General features: G+C 40.5%; 1 protein-coding gene across 7 annotated transcripts in view; it reads right to left on the bottom strand.

Annotated features, from left to right (window-relative positions):
• Positions 1-21,279, bottom strand: part of runx1t1 (RUNX1 partner transcriptional co-repressor 1) — a 99,581-nt gene that overhangs the window by 24,144 nt on the left and 54,158 nt on the right. For all 7 annotated transcript variants that reach the window (XM_047383772.1, XM_047383778.1, XM_047383771.1 and 4 more), the window contains 4 exons: positions 18,077-18,214; positions 15,415-15,656; positions 11,057-11,146; positions 6,111-6,292 (listed from right to left, as the gene is read on the bottom strand). In XM_047383772.1, coding sequence (XP_047239728.1) covers positions 6,111-6,292; positions 11,057-11,146; positions 15,415-15,656; positions 18,077-18,214 — 652 coding nt within the window. The remainder of the gene's footprint in view (positions 1-6,110; positions 6,293-11,056; positions 11,147-15,414; positions 15,657-18,076; positions 18,215-21,279) is intronic.

Consider the following 21,279-nt stretch of genomic DNA (forward strand, 5'->3'; position numbering starts at 1 on the left):
ATGTGTTATCAGCCCATCTCCCCAGGCTCTCACACACATGTCTCAACTCACACTTTCACATTGGATATATACCCTCGCACACACACATTCACACACAGACACTGTTTGTTTCTCACTAAACACAGATACCGCCTTACTTTTTCACTCCTCTCATATTTTCACCTATTGCATTTACGAACACACCTTTTCTCCTAACCCCATTCCCCTGTGTGCCAGACGGCCTTGCAAATATGCAGGAGTTACAGGGAAAAAAAAAAAATCAGAGTATCCTGGTATTGAAGAGGGTTGGGGTGAATTTGGATGGGGAGGTGAGAATTTTTAATAACACATTCAGCAGTTTTGGCCCTCAGCAGATATAATATGCACATTTTCCTTTCACCTAGCCTGTCTCAATGTTTTTTTGGCCACTGGGACTTCATTTTAACATACAATGCTTACATTGTACTTGCAGCCTAGACAGAAATTTACAACAAACCACAATTCTATTCAAACCTATATCCAGAAACTTAAAAAAAATGCTTAATAATGACAAATGCAAGAACTTGTGCATGCGGCAGTATGCTTCTGTCTTGCTTCTGTTTTTATTCTAAGAAACACATCTCCATTCTACTACCAGCACCTTAACTTTATAAAGCTATTTAAATCTAAAATCACTATTTGCCTTAATAGGTTCAGTACCTTTCTTGTTTTTTTTATTTTTTCCAAGAGGTGAAGGCAATATTGAGTCACTTTTAAAGGCCAGCACAAGTGATGATACAACCTGTGTGCGATAGGTGGGTTCAATTTATTCTAAAAGAGAAACACACATCCCATTTGTACATACATGCATGGAAATAATTATGTCTGGAATTGGGGTTGCATTAAAATACAACCCATTTTCCAATAAAGTTGGGATTGGGGTTGTAATATCTTTTTTTTGTAGTGTATTCAATAGCATATACAGTGCCTTGCCAAAGTACTCGGCCTCCTTGAACTGGTCAACCTCTTGCCAGATTTCAGGCATCAAACATCAGTCAGTCAGTCAGACTTCGAACATAAAGATATAAAATTCAAATTTTCGCGGGTGCAGCAGACTCAGCAGAGACGTCCCTCTCCCCAGACACCTCTTTCAGCTCCTCCGGGGGGAGCCCAAGGCATTCCCAGGCCAGCCGAGAGACTTAGTCCCTCCAGCATGTCCTGGGCCGTCCCCTGGGCCTCCTCCCGGTGGGACGTGCCTGGAACACCTCCCGAGGAAGGCGTCCAGGAGGCATCCGGTATAGATGCCCAAGCCACCTCAACTGGCTCCTCTCAATGTGGAGAAGCAGCGGCTCTACTCCGAGCCCCTCCCGGATGGCGGAGCTCCTCACCCTATCTCTAAGGGAGTGCCCGGCCACCCTACGGAGGAAGCTCATTTCAGTCGCTTGTATCCGGGATCTCGTTCTTTCGGTCATGACCCAAAGTTCATGGCCATAGGTGAGGGTAGGAACGTAGACCGACCGGTAAATCGAGAGCTTCGCTTTTCGGCTCAGCTCTCTCTTCACCACAACGGACCGGCACAGCGCCCCCATTACTGTGGCAGCCGCACCGATCCGTCTGTCGATCTCCCGCTCCATTCTTCCTTCACTCGTGAACAAGACCCCGAGATACTTAAACTCCTCCACTTGAGGCAGGAACTCCCCTCTAACCTGAAGAGGACAAGCCACCCTTTTGCGGTCGAGAACCATGGCCTCGAACTTGGAGGAGCTGGTCTTCATCCCAGCTGCTTCCCACTCGGCTGCGAACCGCCCCAGTGCATGCTGTAGGTCTTGGCTAGAGGGTGCCAGCAGGACCACGTCATCTGCAAAAAGAAGAGACGAAATCCTCTGGTCCCCAAACCAGACCTCCTCCGGCCCTTGGCTATGCCTAGAAATCCTGTCCATAAAAGTTATGAACAGGACCGGTGACAAAGGGCAGCCCTGCCGGAGTCCAACATGCACCGGGAACAGGTCCGACTTAGTGCTGGATATGCGAACCAAACTCCTGCTCCGCTTGTACAGAGACTGGATGGCCCCTAGTAAAGAGCCACCGATTCCATACTCCTGGAGCACCCCCCACAGGGCATCATGAGGGACACAGTCGAATGCTTTCTCCAGGTCCACAAAACACATGTGGACCGGTTGGGCAAACTCTCATGAACCCTCGAGTACCCTGTAGAAGGTATAGAGCTGGTCCAGTGTCCCGCGGCCTGGACGAAAACCACACTGCTCCTCCTGAAGCCGGGGTTCGACTATCGGCCGGACTCTCCTCTTCAATACCCTGGCGTAGGCCTAACCAGGGAGGCTGAGGAGTGTGATCCCCCTGTAGTTGGAGCACACCCTCCGGTCACCCAGCCTGGGTGATGAAAGAGTCCAACCCCGAGTCCCCAGCCACTGTTTCCACCAGGGAATGCGTGATGGCAGGATTGAGGAGATCCTCGAAGTACTCCTTCCACCGGCCGATAATGTCCCCAGTCGAGGTCAGCAGCTCCCCACCCCCACTGTAAACAGTGTTGGCGAAGCACTGCTTCCCCCTCCTGAGGCGCCAGACGGTTTGCCAGAATCGCTTCGGGGCCAACCGGTAGTCCTTCTCCATGGCCTCACCGAACTCCTCCCGGGTCCGAGTTTTTGCCTCTGCCACCGCCCGGGCCGCGGCACGCTTGGCCCCACGGTACCCGTCAGCCGCCTCAGGAGTCCCACAAGCCAACCACAGTCGATAGGACTCCTTCTTCAGCTTGACAGTGTCCCTTACTACCGGTGTCCACCACCGGGTTCGGGGATTGCCGCCGTGACAGGCACCGCAGACCTTACGGCCGCAGCTATAGATGTGGAGAACATGGTCCATTCGGACTCTATGTCTCCAACATCCCTCGTAATCTGGTCAAAGCTCTCCCGGAGGTGAGAGTTGAATACATCCCTGGCCGAGGGCTCTGCCAGACGTTCCCAGCAGACCCTCACTATGCGCTTGGGCCTGCCAAGTCTGTCCGGCTTTCTCCTCCTCCAGCGGATCCAACTTACCACCAGGTGGTGATCAGTGGACAGCTCAGCCCCTCTCTTCACCCGAGTGTCCAAAACATGCGGCCAAAGGTCTGAAGATACGACAACAAAGTCGATCATTGACCTCCTACCTAGGGTATCCTGGTGCCAAGTGCAGTGATGGACACCCTTATGTTTGAACATGGTGTTCATTATGGACAATCCGTGACTAGCACAGAAGTCCAATAACAAAACACCGCTTGGATTCAGATCGGGGAGGCCATTCCTCCCAATCACGCCTCTCCAGGTGTCACTGTCGTTTCCCACGTGGGCGTTGAAGTCCCCCAGCAGAATAATGGAGTCCCCAAGAGAGGCACTATCCAGCACCCTCGACAGGGACGCCAAGAAGGCTGGGTACTCCGCACTACCACTCGGCCCGTAGGCCGAAATGATAGTCAGAGACCTCTCCCCAACCCGAAGGCGCAGAGATGCGACCCTCTCATCCACTGAGGTAAACACCAACACGAGACTGCTGAGCTGGGGGGCAACAAGCAAACCCACACCAGCCCGCCGCCTCTCCCCACGGGCCACTCCAGAGTAGAAGAGAGTCCAGCCCCTCTCAAGGAGATGGGTTCCAGAGCCCACGCTGTGCGTGGAGGCGAGCCCGACTATTTCTAGTCGATATCTCTTGACCTCCCGCACCAGCTCAGGTTCCTTCCCGCCCAGCCAGGTGACATTCCACGTCCCTAGAGCCAGCCTAAGCATCCGGGGATCGGGCCGCCGAGGTCTCCACCTTTGTCCGCCGCCCAATCCTCTTTGCACCGGTCCCTCATGGTTCCCCCTGCAGGTGGTGGGCCCACTGGCGGATGGCCTTTATGGAAGAGTGGCAAGAAGAAACCATTTCTCAAAGTTATCCATAAAAAGTCTTGTTTAAAGTTTGCCACAAGCCACCTGGGAGACACACCAAACATGTGGAAGAAGGTGCTTTGGTCAGATGAAACCAAAATCGAACTGTTTGGCCACAATGCAAAATGATATGTTTGGCGTAAAAGCAACACAGCTCATCACCCTGAACACACCATCCCCACTGTCAAACATGGCGGTGGCAGCATCATGGTTTGGGCCTGCTTTTCATCACCAGGGACAGGGAAGATGGTCAAAATTGATGGGAAGATGGATGGGGCCAAATACAGGACTATTCTGGAAGAAAACCTGTTGGAGTCTGCAAGAGACCTGAGACTGGGACGGAGATTTATCTTCCAACAAGACAATGATCCAAAACATAAAGACAAATCTACAATGGAATGGTTCACAAATAAACGTATCCAGGTGTTGGAATGGCCAAGTCAAAGTCCAGACCTGAATCCAATCGAGAATCTGTGGAAAGAGCTGAAGACTGCTGTTCACAAACGCTCTCCATCCAACCTCACTGAGCTCGAGCGGTTTTGCAAGGAAGAATGGGCCAGAATTTCAGTCTCTGCAAAACTGATAGAGACATACCCCAAGCGACTTGCAGCTCTAATTGCAGCAAAGGGTGGCGCTACAAAGTATTAACGCAAGGGGGCCGAATAATATTGCACGCCCCACTTTTCAAGTTTTACACATCCAATAAATTTGCCTGAAATGTGGCAAGAGGTTGACCAGTTCAAGGGGGCCGAGTACTTTCGCAAGGCACTGTAGGTTGAACAGGATTTGCAGATAAATGATTTTGTTTTTATTCACTTTTTACACAACGTCCCAACTTCATTGAAATTGGGGTTGTACATGTTATCTCTTGTTTAAGTGAAGTCTGACTTCCAGAGGGCTTTCTAGTTGCCATTAGCAGGTGTGGTAAGGTAAATTTAAAGCAGGGCTACCCAACTCCAATCCTCGATGAGCTACTATTGTGCAACTTTTGGATTCATTCCTGTTCCGACACACCTGAATCAAATGCCTGAATTCCCTCACTGACTTTTTATTCATCTCTGCAGAGGCCTGATAATGAGCCATTCGTTTGATAATACTTTAAATCCCTGGTTTACGGTGTTATTTTAAGCCTTGGATATGAAGATGCTTTAAGATTGGCAGTCCATATTTCTGTTAGAGACTCATTTTGAAGCAAGACAAAAAGTAGTTCTTGATTTGCCCTGCTTTGTTAACAGAATCAGCTAATAAAACATTCTTGTTGGGCTAGCTGACAATAGTCGGTTGCAGTGGCATTGAAGGAGCCTCCACCACCCACTTTGGGTACCTGGTAGCAAAATTAAACGACAGATACGTTTCACAGTATTTTTAAGCATTGTAAAAACACTGTGACTGGCTAACTGTAACAAGTTTGCATGTGCTTCATAGTTTCCTACCCGTGGCACACAGTGTTTTTTTTTTTACATTTTAATTAATCAGTAATGCATTTCAGTATCTCAATTCTTTTTAGCCAAATAATTTAGAGTTAGACATCAATAAAACCAGAAATAAATGGACAAGTCAAACTTGTACTCTACTGTGCCGATTTATTACAGATTCTTTCATCTGTAATCGGTTTGCGATTTATGAAACATTTTTGTGCGGAAACAAAATCATTTGGTTTGTTGGGTTTCCCAAAACATATTGTTAAAACTCCTATTGTCTCGTGAACCCAGTATGGTGTATCTTTTTACCTCCTTATGGCCTGGAAATAATGTCAAGGTATCAAAACCATACATATTTGAAGGATTCATCCAACTTCTGTTATCGTTTTGTATAAGTGTGTGTCTTGGTACAGCCAAGTGTAGGTTATTGGCTTCCTCTCCGCAGTTCCTGCTTATTAAAAGCAACAGTGAGAAGCCAAGACATCCAACGGAGCACATCAAGAAACGCAGTGGTGCACTTACAAACCCTTCCCATACATACACTTACACATCACACTATTGCCTTGTGTTGGCTCAGCCTGTGTTTGGGGAGTAATGCAACAGCTCATGGGGATGCAGAAAGCCTCAAAGGGATTTATACATGAGCTCAAATAATAGAGAGAGGAAAAGAAAGTATTGCCAGCTTTCAGAGATGAGCCTTGGCATTAAATCCTGAAATCATTTAACAGTCCTCTCACAAATGTTGGTGTTCAGAAAAACCACAAGAAAAACCACAAGACCCAGAGTGATTATTTATTATTTTTGATAAGCCCACCTGTCTGGCGTCCTTCTCTTGCCGTTCTCGTTGACGTCAAGCAACAGCTCGGAGGAGTCCACCGGGGATGTGGTGCTGGTATCCAGCAGTAGCTGCTCATGCTGGGCCAGATACTGAGCTGGGTTCTGCTTAGCAAGCCTGGCACAGTGCAGCAGCTCCCTCTGAAGCAATGGCAGGTTGGCCTAAAGAAAAATTATGTAAAAATATTAACAGCCTTGAAGCAGGAAATATTTTTTAGGGATTTTCCACCTGGGTGGATGCAGTTCTACTGCCAGAGCTGTAGGTAGAGCCAGTTCTTTACTGAACTGGTTCAAACAGAAGACGCAGTTTTGTTTCCACACCTGATATTACCCTAGAAGTCTTTTCATTATGTTACTTATATGACCTCTTGTTTGTTATATTTTAATCCTCCATTGTATTCAACATTTCTGTGGAGGGATGCAGTTTAGGGAGACAAGAAATTTACAAGAAACACTGTTTTAAACTGATGTTTTTTAATATTATCACTATCAAATAACACTCTTAGTTATGCTGCTAACTGTGGGTTAGATCTCTGATTGGTATTTGTAACGGCACGCCAAACAAGAGTTACACCTGTGATTTCAAAAGCTATTTAAAGAGAATGCTTGTTAACTGAAAGACAGCTGAACAAGGAGATGGTGAACACAGGTCTATGAGCTGATGGAGATAAGCTACAATGTTATTTAAGTGTTAGTATATGACTTTTTATTAATGCTAAAGCTTGGTGTTTTTTATTTTTTGTCCTAAATTATGAAAAAAGCTAAATTAACTTTTGAGATTAAAAGCAAAACACTCAGGATGTTTTATTTACTCGTTTTTCTTTATGAGTTTACCTTCAGCTCCAAATTAAAGTGTTTTATTACTCTAGTCATGAAAAGGGTTGGTGCCAATACATCTTTATAATTTTTTTCCTGTAATAAGGCGGTAGATACAGAAACATAAACCAACCGCCAAATAAAGATTGCATTTGTGTCTTTTGATTATTTTATATTTTTTTGGATTTTTATCTTGGAAGACGCTATTTCTTTGTTTTCTTACTGGTTCTGCTACCAGGAAAGAGAACTGTTGTCCCACTCATACATGTCAAGTCACTCTTATCATTCTAAGTTAGACTGCCCACAGATATTAAAAGCGTATAAAAAGAGGCGATATGTCACGTTATGTGTTGGTGTAGCACCCAAATGCAGGCACGAGATAGGCAGAATCACCAGGAAAATGAGGATTTAGTAAATTAAAGAGCCCAAAACCCACGTTAGCAAGATACAAAAGTGGCTAAGGAATCCAAATTAATAACCACAGGACCACGACTGGAAACAAAAGGATAATACTGTTAGGGTAAATGAAAGACACGTCTATGAAATGACACATAGTCTATGTAAACATTAAAAAGGAACACAGCAGAAACTATCTGAACAAGATGAGCACAGGAAAACAGTGTATTAGTAAAGTAATCATTAAACAGGACTTGAATAAATACAGGAATCTACTATATGCAAAATAAACTCAAAATGATACAGAACTCTTATCCAAAGGGACAGTACAGAACCAAAAACCAACAGTTTGTGATACACGTTTGACTGGAACTTAAAACACAGTTTTAAAAATTAAAGCACATAACAAGCTTCATCACATTAGTATGTTGATATACACAAAGCAGTGCTCACATATTTTCTTAAAACAAAATTATATTACATTTCTAACATTTTATTTTATTAGAGGGACAAATAATACAATTAAGTTTCCTAACAAAGTTAGTAAGTGGAAGACAGCAAGCTGTTGGAAGTTTATAAATTGTCTCTGCATCCATCTCCAAGATCAGAAAACATAAAGGTCCCAGTCTTTGACTCAAAACACTGATGACTAAACCTGTCTAGCTTTATATTACCACTTAACCATCACTGCTCTCTGTGACCCTGAGCACATTTACACCCATTCTCTGTGACGCATTCATTTTAAAAAATAAGAATACAACCTCTTTTCAATCTCGCTTTGCCCCACTGTAACAGAGGGAGTCTGCTTTCTTGTGAACTTACAGGGACATTCAGGTATGTGAGCATCCACTTCAAAGACATCAGATGATATGTGTTTTGAAGCAAGAAGATGAAAGCGTTGCGTCAGGAGGGTTCAGAACAAGAGCGGTGCTGCTTTAGCTGGGTGCATCACGCCTTAGGTGAGTTAATCTTTGGTTTGTCCTCAGAAAGTAAAATATTTCAGTCTTTTTCTTTTTTATAATTTTCTCCTCATCTAGCTTTAAAAAACCCAGCCATGATTTGTTTCACAGCAATGATGTTAAATCTATGAAAACCTCGTTCATGCAGTAAAAGAAAAACCAGGAGCCACACTTTGCTTTACCTCCCAGAGGTATTGGTTTGGTAATAGTCCACTGTCATAATTATCCTCAAATGAAAAAAAAGAGGCTAAAATAAATATCTCTGACCCCGGTGAATTGATCTTTTATTAATTAGATGTCATCCTAATTGCCAGTGAGATGTAGGAGGCATTAACAAGGAGTCAAAAAATGTACTGCTCTAAGAAGCTGAATAATTTTTTAAGTGCAATTATTTGCTTCTGTACAGCTGCCTGACATTTACACAAACACAAATACAAGAAACACAAAAAATTGTCAAGGAGTATTCTGCAACTGAAGCTTAAAATATGTTTGAAATTATTATATTTTTCTTTTGTTTAAATGACGATAAAGATGATGCCACAACAAATTTGGATAAGGTGCACTTTCAATTCAGTACAATTTACAATTGGAAGTAAAAAGTGACTTAAAGCGCCTTGCAAAGTATGAATAGGACACATTTGAAGGTATTCAATGTTTTTTTCACATAAAAACATACTTTAATGTTTTTAATGAGATTTCATGTGATAGACCAACACAAAATGCCTTTAACAAGTTATTTTCCATGATTCCCCTGATTTAGCTCCATCCATCTTCCCATAAGTTCTGATTTTCATTTCTGTCCTGCTGAAGAAAAGTCTCCCATCACCCTGATACTGCCACTCATTTTTCAGTTCTACTTTAATATGTGTTTGTCTATCACATACAGTCCCAATAAAGACATTAAATTATGTGGTTATGTGAAAAAAAACATTGAATACCTTCGCAAGACTATTGTAGCTTTGGATGTCTTTATTATTCCATTTCAATTATTTCCTCTTGTGGCCTATTCTCACTAGCAACTGTGTTTGTTCCTCTATGTCACGGCCTTGACACACGGAAAGTTTGACTGCAAGAGCACAATATAAACTCACTAAAACAAAGAAATGCTGTGGCAAACCTGTGGCAGGCACCTAGTTAGCATATCACATCACAGGCATTGTGTGGTTTTTGACGGCCACTTTCCAGTAAGAGCTCCAAACCAATTTGTGGTTTTAGCATTAAGAAAAGGGTACAATGAGTTCAGCGGGTTTGAGATGGAGCGTTCAACTTAATGTATGTCATAAGTGTAATGAAAAACCGCGATCCCTGATGCACACCTATAATCCCCCCCCCTCCACCCCACAGACAAACAAACCTCCAATGGCTCCATGATACCATATGGTAGCTAGCATTGAATGCCCAGCAGCATGAAAACGCTAAAATTAGACTGGAGAGAGACAGAGAGAGAGAGAAAGAGAGACATGCAGGAAAAAAGAAGAAAGTTGTATCTTTGATTCCTCAGCCATCCCAGCAATATACTCACCATCTGGCAAGGAGAGGAAAAGGGAATTGGGAGGATGGATGGATGGAGGTAGAACAGTAGCGTAAGGTCAAAAAGAACAGAAGGTGAAGAGATGAGATAAAAATGGGAAAATGCAAAAAAAGGAGAATATTGGGGAAAAGAATGTAAAAGCCATGCAAACATAGTGCAAAAGAGTGTGACAGAAACAAGTGAGCTTTACATTAAATGTTTCGCCTGTCCCTGCTCTTTCAATATGAAACTGATATTGATCTCATCTTCACGCAGACACCAGAACATGAGCTGGACTGCGACTGCACAGTGGATCCCTCAGAATAAACCCCAGACCCATTTTTCATGTTTGACTATCACAACAAATCATAGCACCGCTACCACCACAAACTTTCCCTCCAGCTCTGCAAACTGCAGAACGCCAGCATATGCAGCTATGTGACGCTAAATGCACCTAAATGACCACAACTCCGCTTGTAGACACAAACACAAGAAAAGCCATCACTCTTCATTTTTATGTGGTAAGCTGGAACAGAGATGGGGGGGGATGCTTAAAGGGACAGTTCAGGATTTCTAAAGCGAGGTTCTCTTACAAGGTTTAAAAGCATTTCACAGTTAACATTACCTGCAGTTGATAACTCTGGATTTATACTAAATAAAGTGGCTAACAGAGGTATCTACTGCAGATAATAACTGCTTAGAAGCTTTTAAAAGAACCCTTCTGAACCCTCCATTTAAGAAAGAGTCCATTCCTGGAGTTAATACAATACTAATAAATTAAACTGGGACATACCTACTAAACATGTACCTGGTGAAAAAATAGAAATGATGAAAAAAAAATAGAATAAGATGAAAAGTAGAAGTTTGGAGAGATATTCATAAGATAAAACTTTGTTTGTCTCCCACCTGAAGGCCAAAATACTCTCAGCAAATGATTGCTAGCTTTTAGAAAATCATCTTTCATGCTGAAATGACTTGTGCACAATTGAACCGGAGAAAAAATACAATAAGAAAGAAACAGTGCAAAGTAAGACAATTTGTGTTAAACAGCAGGAAATCAAGTAAGAAACAGGAATAAATCTGCGGAAAAATAGAGCATAATATATATGTAGAAAATGGGGATGAATATTTTGAACTCAAGTGGGCACATCTGTATCTCGAATGCCTAAATGCTTTCCAGATTCTGGTTTTGGAGACGTACAGGCAAGCAACCCCTTTGTAGTGATTATATATTTGAATATCTACCTTCAAAAAGGGGACGACAAAAGGTCGCAGGGGGAAGTTGGTGGCTTCTTGGAGCTTGGAGTGGAATTCCTCGATGGTTAAAGTGGAATTCTGTGGGAGGAGAAGAGAGAAAGAGAGGAAAAACACATGACTCCATGTGGAAGGCATTACGTGATAATATTACTTATTGGAAGCTAAGCTGTATCCTGGCCTGGAGTGAGTGTTTTGGCCTTTGTAATAGGAAGCATATGTGGTGGACCACAGTGAAAAGAACCTCACAAAACAAAGACACAAGCAGAAATCTCAAAATGTTTTTAGACATAGGCAGTAAAATTTTATGATTTACAGGCACATTTTAAAAGCATACTATATGTTTCTTCAAGGTGTAAGACTGTTCATATCATCCTTTGCACTCATTCATTTATTTAGCAGACTAGCAGCACAACATCTGTAACTTATTTTCACAGAACACTTAAGCTGATAGGTGCAACTTGTATTTATGTGCACAGTTAGGTGAAATTGTTTTTCAGTTTATTTTTATTTTACCGCAAGCCTCTCAAAACAATATGTGTATTTGAAATGACATCAATGGACAGAGCATGACTTTAACAGTGGGGACTATGCTGATTTACATGAAGAATCTAAGAAATAAATAAATTATAGTACTACAGATATTTTTTAGGAATCTCTCATAAGGGTTAGGGTTATGTCGTTAATGCCGCTTTAGTTTTTTTTTTTTTACAAACCTCCAGATCACACTGGCAGCACATATCACTTTATTATACTGGCTATAGTGCACACACACCTCAGATTATCTCCAGGTACTTTCAATTGTCCTTGCTGGACCACAGGTCTGGTTAAAATCACTTCTTATTTTTCTGGTAGTGCCCTGAAACATTGAAAACTAGCATATTTACAGTTTAGCCTTGCTGTTATACTATATCCTATTTAACCAGTTAATAACACATTTCATGCCCACAACTAACTCCCATCGCTTGATCAGGATGCTGCTTTACTGTGCAACTAAGAAGAACAGACAGAAGGCTATGAGCTCAAGTGTGGTGTTTATAGAGATGTTAAAAAATGAGCGCAACTGATCTCATTCAGGGCTTTTCCATTAAGTTAACAATAAAATCAAACGAATTACGAAAACAAGCAAGTGCAAATATGCCTGTAGTGGAAAACAATGACAGACAAGAAAGTGATATGAAGGCTCCTGTAGTTTAGCTCTCTATAAACCAGTTTGTATTTTTTGTCTTTAGCAAAATAAAAAATTAACAACTTATTTCTGAATAAACCTTTGTGTGTATTTAAGTGCCAAAAAACGTTTGGCCATTTAGATGTTTTATTATTTTTTCTAGCATTTTCTTCGACATCAGGTCCATCACAACACATTATCTGCATAAACATGCATACAAATCACTACCAGATATAAAGAGATTCGCCAGAGTAGCTTGAAATGCACAAGCAAGCACAAAAAGCTTTACACTCTGTTCAAATTTATCCAAAGTTGCAGTTCTCTTTTCTACTCCATTCACCTCTTTAATTCCTTGAATCCATCCATCCTTAATATCTGCTTATCCTTGTTTACTGCCAGTGGTCAGTGAGCGAGAGATGGGGAATTAAAATAAAGTTTCAAATTTTTTATATTTACATGATTTTCCCCTTACATTTTCCCACAAACTTTGGCCAATCAAGGAGTGTCTAATAGGTAAGGAAATCATTTATCAACTTTTAGAAACAGCCATAACCATTTTGTTAGCATCTCTGTTTATAAAAACAGTATTTCTTGTGGCTGCTTTATGTTTTAGAGGTTGCAGTTGCAGTTTCTGTTTTGTTCAGTTATTATGTACACTGACTGGAGCCCCTACAGCCTCCTACTGCAGAGCTGATCCTGTATGTCTAAAAAAATAAATGTGTAGCTTGCAGTGAAATTGAGTTTATATTATTAGGCATGTCCTTCTGTTTCATCACAGCTGCTAAATTCTTGTTCTTGTTCTTTCTTTTGCTTTGTATTGTTTAAAAGGTCTCAAATTCTCTCTTTAAACGTTTGTACTTGCATTGTTTTTGTAGTCTTACATGAGCAATCATACTGTATGTAACCCCCTTCAAGGCAACGCCTTAATATCAGTACAAATTCTGTATTTTATCTTCTTTTGTTCCCATATTAATGACTGATGATGCTCCTTTAAATTTTTGCATCAATTACAAAGTAGTCAAAGGACCTGAACATGCACACTGGAGAGTGCAAAATAGCAGTCAAACAAGGGAGAAGAAAACAAAATCAAGCAAGACAGAAAATGTCAAAAAAGCAGGCAATATTATTTTTCCTCCTCGCACGCTGAATTATTTCCCAGACCTGAGTTTTGTTACATTCAGCCTTACATCTGTTCGCCCAGATTGTGTCGGGGCTGTTCTTGACAGCTAGTGAAACCTCCTGAGCCTCCGTCTCTCCCTCTCCCCTGCACACAACCAGCTAATTAACAGTGTCACTCTTTTCAATAAGGCAGGAGGAGGTACACAGAGATGCTGATAGGACAGATGAAACAGGAGGAGAACAGAGAGATACAGCAGGGAGGTGTGCGAGGCAAAAGGACACAGGAGAGGCATATGCATATGCAGACGTTGAGAAAAATAAACAGAAAAGCCAAAAACAGGTTATACTCTGTGTGGCTAATTAAGAAAATATCCCTTTATCTATCTCTTCTGCCTCCTCCTCTTTTCTGCACAACATTCAATCACTATTTCTGTATCCCCCTGCTCATTAAGCTCAAATTTTCTCTGATCGCAGCTTTGATATATCCATGTCAACTAAGCTAGAAAACACATCTGTTTTATCTAATCTCAGTTGGATGAATGTGTTTTTATGTTAGCAGGCTTCATTGGTGCAGCTTTGGCTATGAGGTTGGATTAGCTGGAATACTATTTTAAAAGATTCATTTGAAGCAAGCTCTTCATAGATTTTACTCACTCTTTCAGTTATATATTTTCATTTTAATACACTATTCAGTTAACTTGATTTGTCTGATCATTAGGTTTGCAATTTTATTATTAGCAATCCTTTATGCATTAATAAAAGGGGTTTGAAATTAAGTAATATTCCATGATAAAAACTGTCGGATACATGTAGCTCCAATGGTAATCTCTGCTAAAGAAACAAATAATCTATAATTTATATAATAAGGTCTAAAATTAAATAAAACTGAACTGAACATGGAAGCTATTACAAATCAGTCATGCAACACATCAGACAAACCTGAAAGCATTGTTCTGCCAAAGATTTATCTTATGATGGATTTACAGTTTAATGCAATGTAAAGCAGAACTCAGTGAGGAAGAGGTTCACAGATCCTTCATTTTTGGAAATTTAAAATATGGTAAAAATTAAAAAATTTAACAGCAAAATGTGAATAGAATTTAAAAATTGTGTTGCTGGTTTGATCTTTCTGATACATCAAATCTGATTTCATTAGATGATAAACCATGATAGCACTGTTTTGGCTGCTACAGAAGAAGCAAGTACATAGAACCGATGAGCAATCTACTGATGAGATGGGTTTATCAATACCTATTAAATGTAAAATGTCAATACATCTACCATAAGAAAACCTTTGCAAGAATATTGGGTACAAAATACCAGCGATAAAAAGTTTTAGAACGCCTTTCCCATTTAATAGTTTTCTTTATGTTTATGACTATTTACATTGTATGCAGATTCTCACTGAAGGCATCAAAACTATGAATGAATACATGAAATTATGTAGCAAACAAAAAATTGTAGAAGAACTTTAATTACGTTTTATATTTTAGATTCCTGAAAGTAGCCGCCCTTTGTTGTAATGACAGAAATATTAACTTTTAGCCGTCTCTCAATGGGAAGTTCTTTAAAGTCTCTTTGGAAAACTATTTCAGGTTGACCATCTCAAGGGTGGCTTTTTGTTTACTATATAATTCCATGTGTGTTTATTAATAGTTTTTTTTGCCTTTGTTGAGAATCTACAATTTAAATAGTCATGAAAATAAAGAGACCCATTAAGTGAGAAAGTGTATCTAAAACGTTTGACCAGTAGTGTACATTGTTTGGTGAGATCTGAACCCAGCTGCATTATGCTTTTTTACGTCATGATTTATGTGAAACTGATTTACAAAAGTTGTCTACTAAAACACAGACAGAAGGCATTTACACATTTGAGAGCATTTAAAACGCTGCTTTACAACAGCGATTAAAGCCCTGCCTGCTGTAAATGACAAGTAACAAATGAACAACAGCACTTTCTTATTGACTTTTTTGTTCATTAAGAAATTCAAATCACATTATTGTTAAACAGCTATCAAATAAAGTTATTCTGTGCGTCCTTTCACCCTTTCAAGCTGCTTACCACTAGTCCCAGCACTAGTGTGCGGACTCGTTCGCCAATTTCGGGTGAGATATCGTTCCCAAACTGCTGTAGAGTTGTGAGGAAACGCTTGAGCTTGCTGAGCTGACGCGCGCCACAGGCCGGCGGCAGCTGCTGGTTGGCCAGTGAAGACGAGGATGATGAGCTGGGGCCGTTGCTGTAGCCGTTTGGAGGAGACGGTGCGCCGTTGAGGGCTGTTGGGGAGTGGCTACTGCCATTTGTCACTGCATAAAACAAAGACAAAGAATTTTTGACTTAATTTTGTTATTTTTGAAAGTTCACATCTCACATCAAACATAGCGAAAAATAAGATGTGTGTTCTCGAAGGAGCAGATGACCCGTCCACACTTTTATATTCTCCAATTGTGTCTAGGAGATAAGAGGAGTTACAATAAATAATGTAGAAAAAGATGTTATACAACTGTATTAATAAGCAGACAAATGTCTGAAACTCACTTTTTTAGTGTTATTAACACACAGTAACAGACACCAGTCTATCCAATACACAGAGATCTAGCGGCTGTAAGCTTTCTGTATACAACCTCAATTCTCCACATTTGTTTCCAATTTCTATGCTTTTTCTAAACCTTTGAGTCATCCCTAAAGAAAAGCACTTGGAGACATTTCACCTCCCTCCACCTCCTTACTTTCCCTTCTCCTCCGCAGTCTAAACAAGCAGGGACAGTGGGACCCCCAGTAGTGTGAGACTGGGAGTCGTGTGTCTTTGTTCATGTTGGGGGAGTTGATGTACAAAAACATACAAGGCAACATAAAGCTCTCTCTTTAATGAGATTAGTTTCTGGCTAGCGATGCACTCACTCCCTCTCTGGCCGCCGTCCAAGGTCGCCACTGTAAAGAGACGAGATACTCAAACTGCATCTGGTGACAATTATGGCGGATGGAAATCAAAGCGTACTGTTTTCTTAAAACCTTTGGCATGGGTAATGAGAGACCTTTCCTCCCTCATTGCACGGAAGCATCAACGTTAATTGTGGAGTGCAAGTATGTGCAGCAGTAAGAGACAGAAACCCAGAAAGAAAGATGGATAAATTAAGTTCCAGAGCTACAAGGAAAGTCTGAAGCTGGAGAAGAACAAAACATAGCCTCTGTTGCAGACTAGAAGAAGCATTGCTAAGACAGACTTGAGGGCTTTCTGAACCACACGGCCTCAGATTCCTTGATTCTAGTGCTCTTCATGAAAGTGGTTAAGTATCTACTTCTGAGACAATACAAGGGTGTAATTTGCTCATCACCAGCGATGTGCGTATCATGGCAAAGCTCCAACAGTTTGTAAGCGTGGGTGTTAATGAACTAGCTGAGGGAGCTCTTTGCTTTTCAGAAAAGACTCAATGCAACTTGATAAGAAGCTCTTAAGGTGCACTTAACCCCTTTTTATTATTTACATACTTTAGCTGTCTTCCCATATTTTGGCCCCTGTGGAGCTGCTCTGTTGAAGTGTGAGTTCATCTGTACATTTTCTTGTAAACGAAGGTGAAATTAAACCCGCCTGCAGTTAATTGAGGTTCAGTGCAGTTTCTGCCCAAAGATCTTAAAAAGACTTGCTTTGAAAGACCAAAAACTAGGCAAAAAGATGTCAAAAAGTTCAACTGAATAATATGGCATGCAGACACAGATCTGCTCCTTTGCCTTTGGATCCCCATTTTTTACCTAAATGCTGCCATTTAATCTCCTCCTGCTTCCATTTTGTACTTGTAAACAAACCATTTTGAGCTTATTTACCTAAACTACTGCAATTCAGATTATGTGTTTAGGCAGTAAAGTATGAACTCTGGAGATAAAGAGTCATAAAATACTCAAATCTTACATATAATTACATTTCATTGTACAGTCATATTCAATAAATTAGAATGTGTCCCGATGAGGCACGTTTGTCAGATTAAAAATACATTTTGAAAGTAACCTTTTAGCAGGTATTAAATATACTTCTCATTAAACCCACATTTCTTTACCAAACATATTTTTGTATTGGTCTAATGTGATATTCTAATCTTAAATGTGTTTTCATTAGCTATCAGAAGAAAACTACCATATTTACCAGAAATAAAGGCTTGAAAACCTCAGTCTGTGTAATTATTTTATATGATGCATAGAATAATTCTCTATAATTCATTACTGAAATAAATAAACTTTCCATTTAAATTCTAATTTATTGAATTTGACTGTATATTGATTTCAGAAGCTTTTATAATAGGCCCTGCTTGGAATAAATGTGGTTCTGATCCAGATTTGAGCCAGATCTATGTAATATTAGGGATTATGACCCCTGAACCTACAAAAACAATGCTAAGCAACATTCTCACTGTAGATATTAAGTTCTTTGAGTACTACTCATCCAGTACATTTTAAGAAGATTACACAAAATGGCTTTAAATCATTGGTGTTCAAAGCAGGTAAGAAAGGTCTCCAGACAACTATTTTTTCAAACTTGAAAGGTCAGGTACGAAATGAACTAGATTTCAAAGGAATGAAATTGCAACTCAGTCTGTTTGTCTTCTTATCATGGTAGAAATATTTGCTACTATCAAATAGCTTTACGTATTTTCACTGTTTCTTACATCTGACAACTTGGCAAAAAACAAAAGCATCAACACGTTTATGTAATGATAAATTCTCCAGTACTCACATGTGGTTGGCGTGTAGGAGCTGTTTCGGGGAGCCCCTTGTGTGCTGGGTGGAGGTGGCATGGTAGGGGGCGTCAACCTGGACTGTGCCTTGACATCCGCAGGTGAGTCGGGCATGGTGGAGCGCTTCCCAGTGCGATCTGACGAAAGACAAAATGCAGAAGTAGAGATCACAACACCGCTCAGTTAAGAAAACCAATTCTTCAACAGGTGAGACCAGGCTGATGATGATGAGGGCCGCAGGGTATGTTAGACAGACTCTGGATCTTACTATGTCCATGCAGTATGTGATTGGTTTGTGTCCTATTAAATTTGATACATGTATTGCACAACCAAAGATAGGGGTTCAACTCTTGCTCCAACAACATCTGTGCCACCCAAAACAATCAAACTGGGTCAGCTCTGCAAACACTTTTAAACAACCACCCCCAACAATCCCTACCCTCCACCCCAAGATCGCGGCATCACTCATCACAGTCAAGCACACTCGTTCCCACAGTTTATTTCGTGCATCTCTGGAAATTATATTCACATCTGCTCAGAGAGAAGACATTTCACAGATAAAATTCATTATCACAACCAAAACATTTTCTCTCATACCTTTATTTTCACTTAATTCAGTTGCTTGCTGTTTAGCAGATAACAAAACATATTGAATATATGAGAACAACAAGACCTTATCAGAGTCTTGCAGTGGGCTCAACGGTAGGGCCCTTATTGTGCAAGCGGAGATAATAAACTTCTTTCTCCAAAAAAAAAAAAAAACTACAACAGACTTATCAAATCATGTCTCTGTGTCACATTTTGGAAAGGAAATGATAAAAAAGCAGCTAAAAGAAAGAAGGTTGAAAGGAGACAAGAAAAGAAGAGGGAGTGAGCTGCAAAGTGAACCAAAAGTACTTTCTGTAACAAGGAGAACCTTGCTGTAGCCCTGGAGTGAATGCAACATGGAAGAAAAGTCAAAAAAACAGTCTGCCTAAAATCTGCTGATACATGTTTTACAAAAAGGGTTGAGCCCTGATGGACATGTTCTAATGGACCCTCCACTATGTTTAGGAATATGTGTGTTTTTCTCTGCTGGATTTCATTGGATTCATAGTATCATTCTGTCAAGCTTAGGTGAAATGAACTAGACAAGATATTCTAAGCCTATTAGCTCCAAGCCTTGCTGCAAGCAGCCAAGGTGCACTATAACTACAAATTTTAGTCACACTGACTTGGTTTTCCTCATTCAGCAAGACAAAAGATGGCGATGTCACAGGAAACTTTAAAAACTGCTTCACAGCCCAATTTACATTTAACCTTTAGGAGCATAATTATTTATTCTAAAGTACGCAACGACCTACTGCAAAGACAGCAGAACGAGAATGATGTAACTGTGTAAAAGACTTGAGATTATCAAGAAACCTACATGAGATGTGAACTCCAAGAATGAAGTGTTATATTCAGTCAGACAATCAGAAAACAAGGAACACAAATTATATGTGCTTTTTTTTAACTTATTAAACATTAATCTCTTTGAAAAGGCAAGAACATATAAAATGTTAAAATAGCCTGCACTTTATCAAGTCCGAGGACTCCAGAGCGCTTTACACTACAATCAATCATCCACCCATTCAAACACACATTCACACACTGATAGTGGTGGGCTTCATTGTATGCTGGGTCAGACTGACAGAACTGACCACCATCAGCAAGAAGGGCGGGTGAAGTGTCTTGCTCAAGGACACAACGACTTAGAGGGACGGAGGAGTTACTGGACGAACCCCTACCAGCTGAGCCACAGTCACCCCTATAAAGTCCTATAAATAGAGGCAGGATAACCAGTTTTCCCTGAAAAGGGCCTCCTGAGTTCTGTGATTGCTGCTGGGGGCCAAATTGTCGGCCAAACTCAGTTGTTCCAGAAGTAAAAGTGATAATAAACTTCATGATCTTTGTCAGCCGCTGGTAACAGTGGTCATTGCAATTGAACAGCAATAGATGACATGCCATGCTGACTACTGAAACATCATGTTATCTCAATGTATTATTTACATCTAACTGTTAATAATTATCCTACTGCAGGCCAATCTGGGATATATTAAAACCTGAATGGGACTTGCGGGCCACGACTGTAACAATACATCCAGCTCGTTAAAAAAAAGTGACAAACAAGATTTAAGCAATATTTTAAAAAAAACTAAAATCCCTCTCTTTTTTCACAAATAGAGTAAAGGCTTTACTAATCACAAACTGTTTTGAAGAATCTTTGTTTAGGGTAGCATACACTTCAGATTTGATATGTCTAAATTAATTGGATTTTAACTCTGAGATGATGAAACACAGTCCAAATTCATAAAACAATTGAAATTACACGAAAAACATGGAGCAAAAAGCACCACCAACCTGCACATTGTAACTTATACTGGATGATTTTTACTGTGATACAGTACGCACAGCCAACCCTTAACCAGAACCTAAAATCTTTCAGGCAAATGTAAACATGAGGTCACACTGTCGAAACTTGGTACAGCAGTGAAACAACAGGTGATGTACAAGTAGATATAAAGTAGGGATTAGAGGAAAAATGTGATGAAGGCATACAACCTTTGCCTATATTTGCCAACGAAGCCAGACAATGAAAGCTTTATCTCAATAAACAATAAACTTGTCTTGGGTATTTATTTATCCAAATTCAGCAGAAAAGGCAGAAAAAATAAATCTTGCCTCTGGTTGCCAACTATCACTGCTTACAAAATGATCTGTGAAAATACAAGGTCATTTAAAAAAGATGGTTGGGAGTCAGGAACCCAGGTAATTCATCATTTCCCCGTCAAGCAAGAAAGACCTCACGCTGAATATGCTTAACAGGCCAATTAAATTGAGCAAAGCCACCATTTCACACATGGTTGTGCTTATTCAGTTTCAATATAATGTTGAGCTCATGCTGTTAATTGTTCTGTGTATTGCTTTTTCTGATTGCATGGTCATTTTTGGACCAGTTCACAGTCTCCTTTTAAAAAGGGCAGAAAATCAGGGTTCAAAATATGAGTACAATTACTTTAATCTTCATCAGAAGATCTAAAAATGGAGGGACAAACTGGTTTAAATCACTGCCATTTAAATAACATTTGATGTCTCTAATAGGAGAAAAATTGCATTTTTCACAAGTTTGATTTTTTTCTTAAAAAATACAAAATGGTTTTTTTTTTCGTTATCAAAAATG

The sequence above is a fragment of the Girardinichthys multiradiatus genome, chromosome 13 (genome assembly GCF_021462225.1).
Source record: "Girardinichthys multiradiatus isolate DD_20200921_A chromosome 13, DD_fGirMul_XY1, whole genome shotgun sequence".
NCBI classification, from domain to species: domain Eukaryota; kingdom Metazoa; phylum Chordata; class Actinopteri; order Cyprinodontiformes; family Goodeidae; genus Girardinichthys; species Girardinichthys multiradiatus.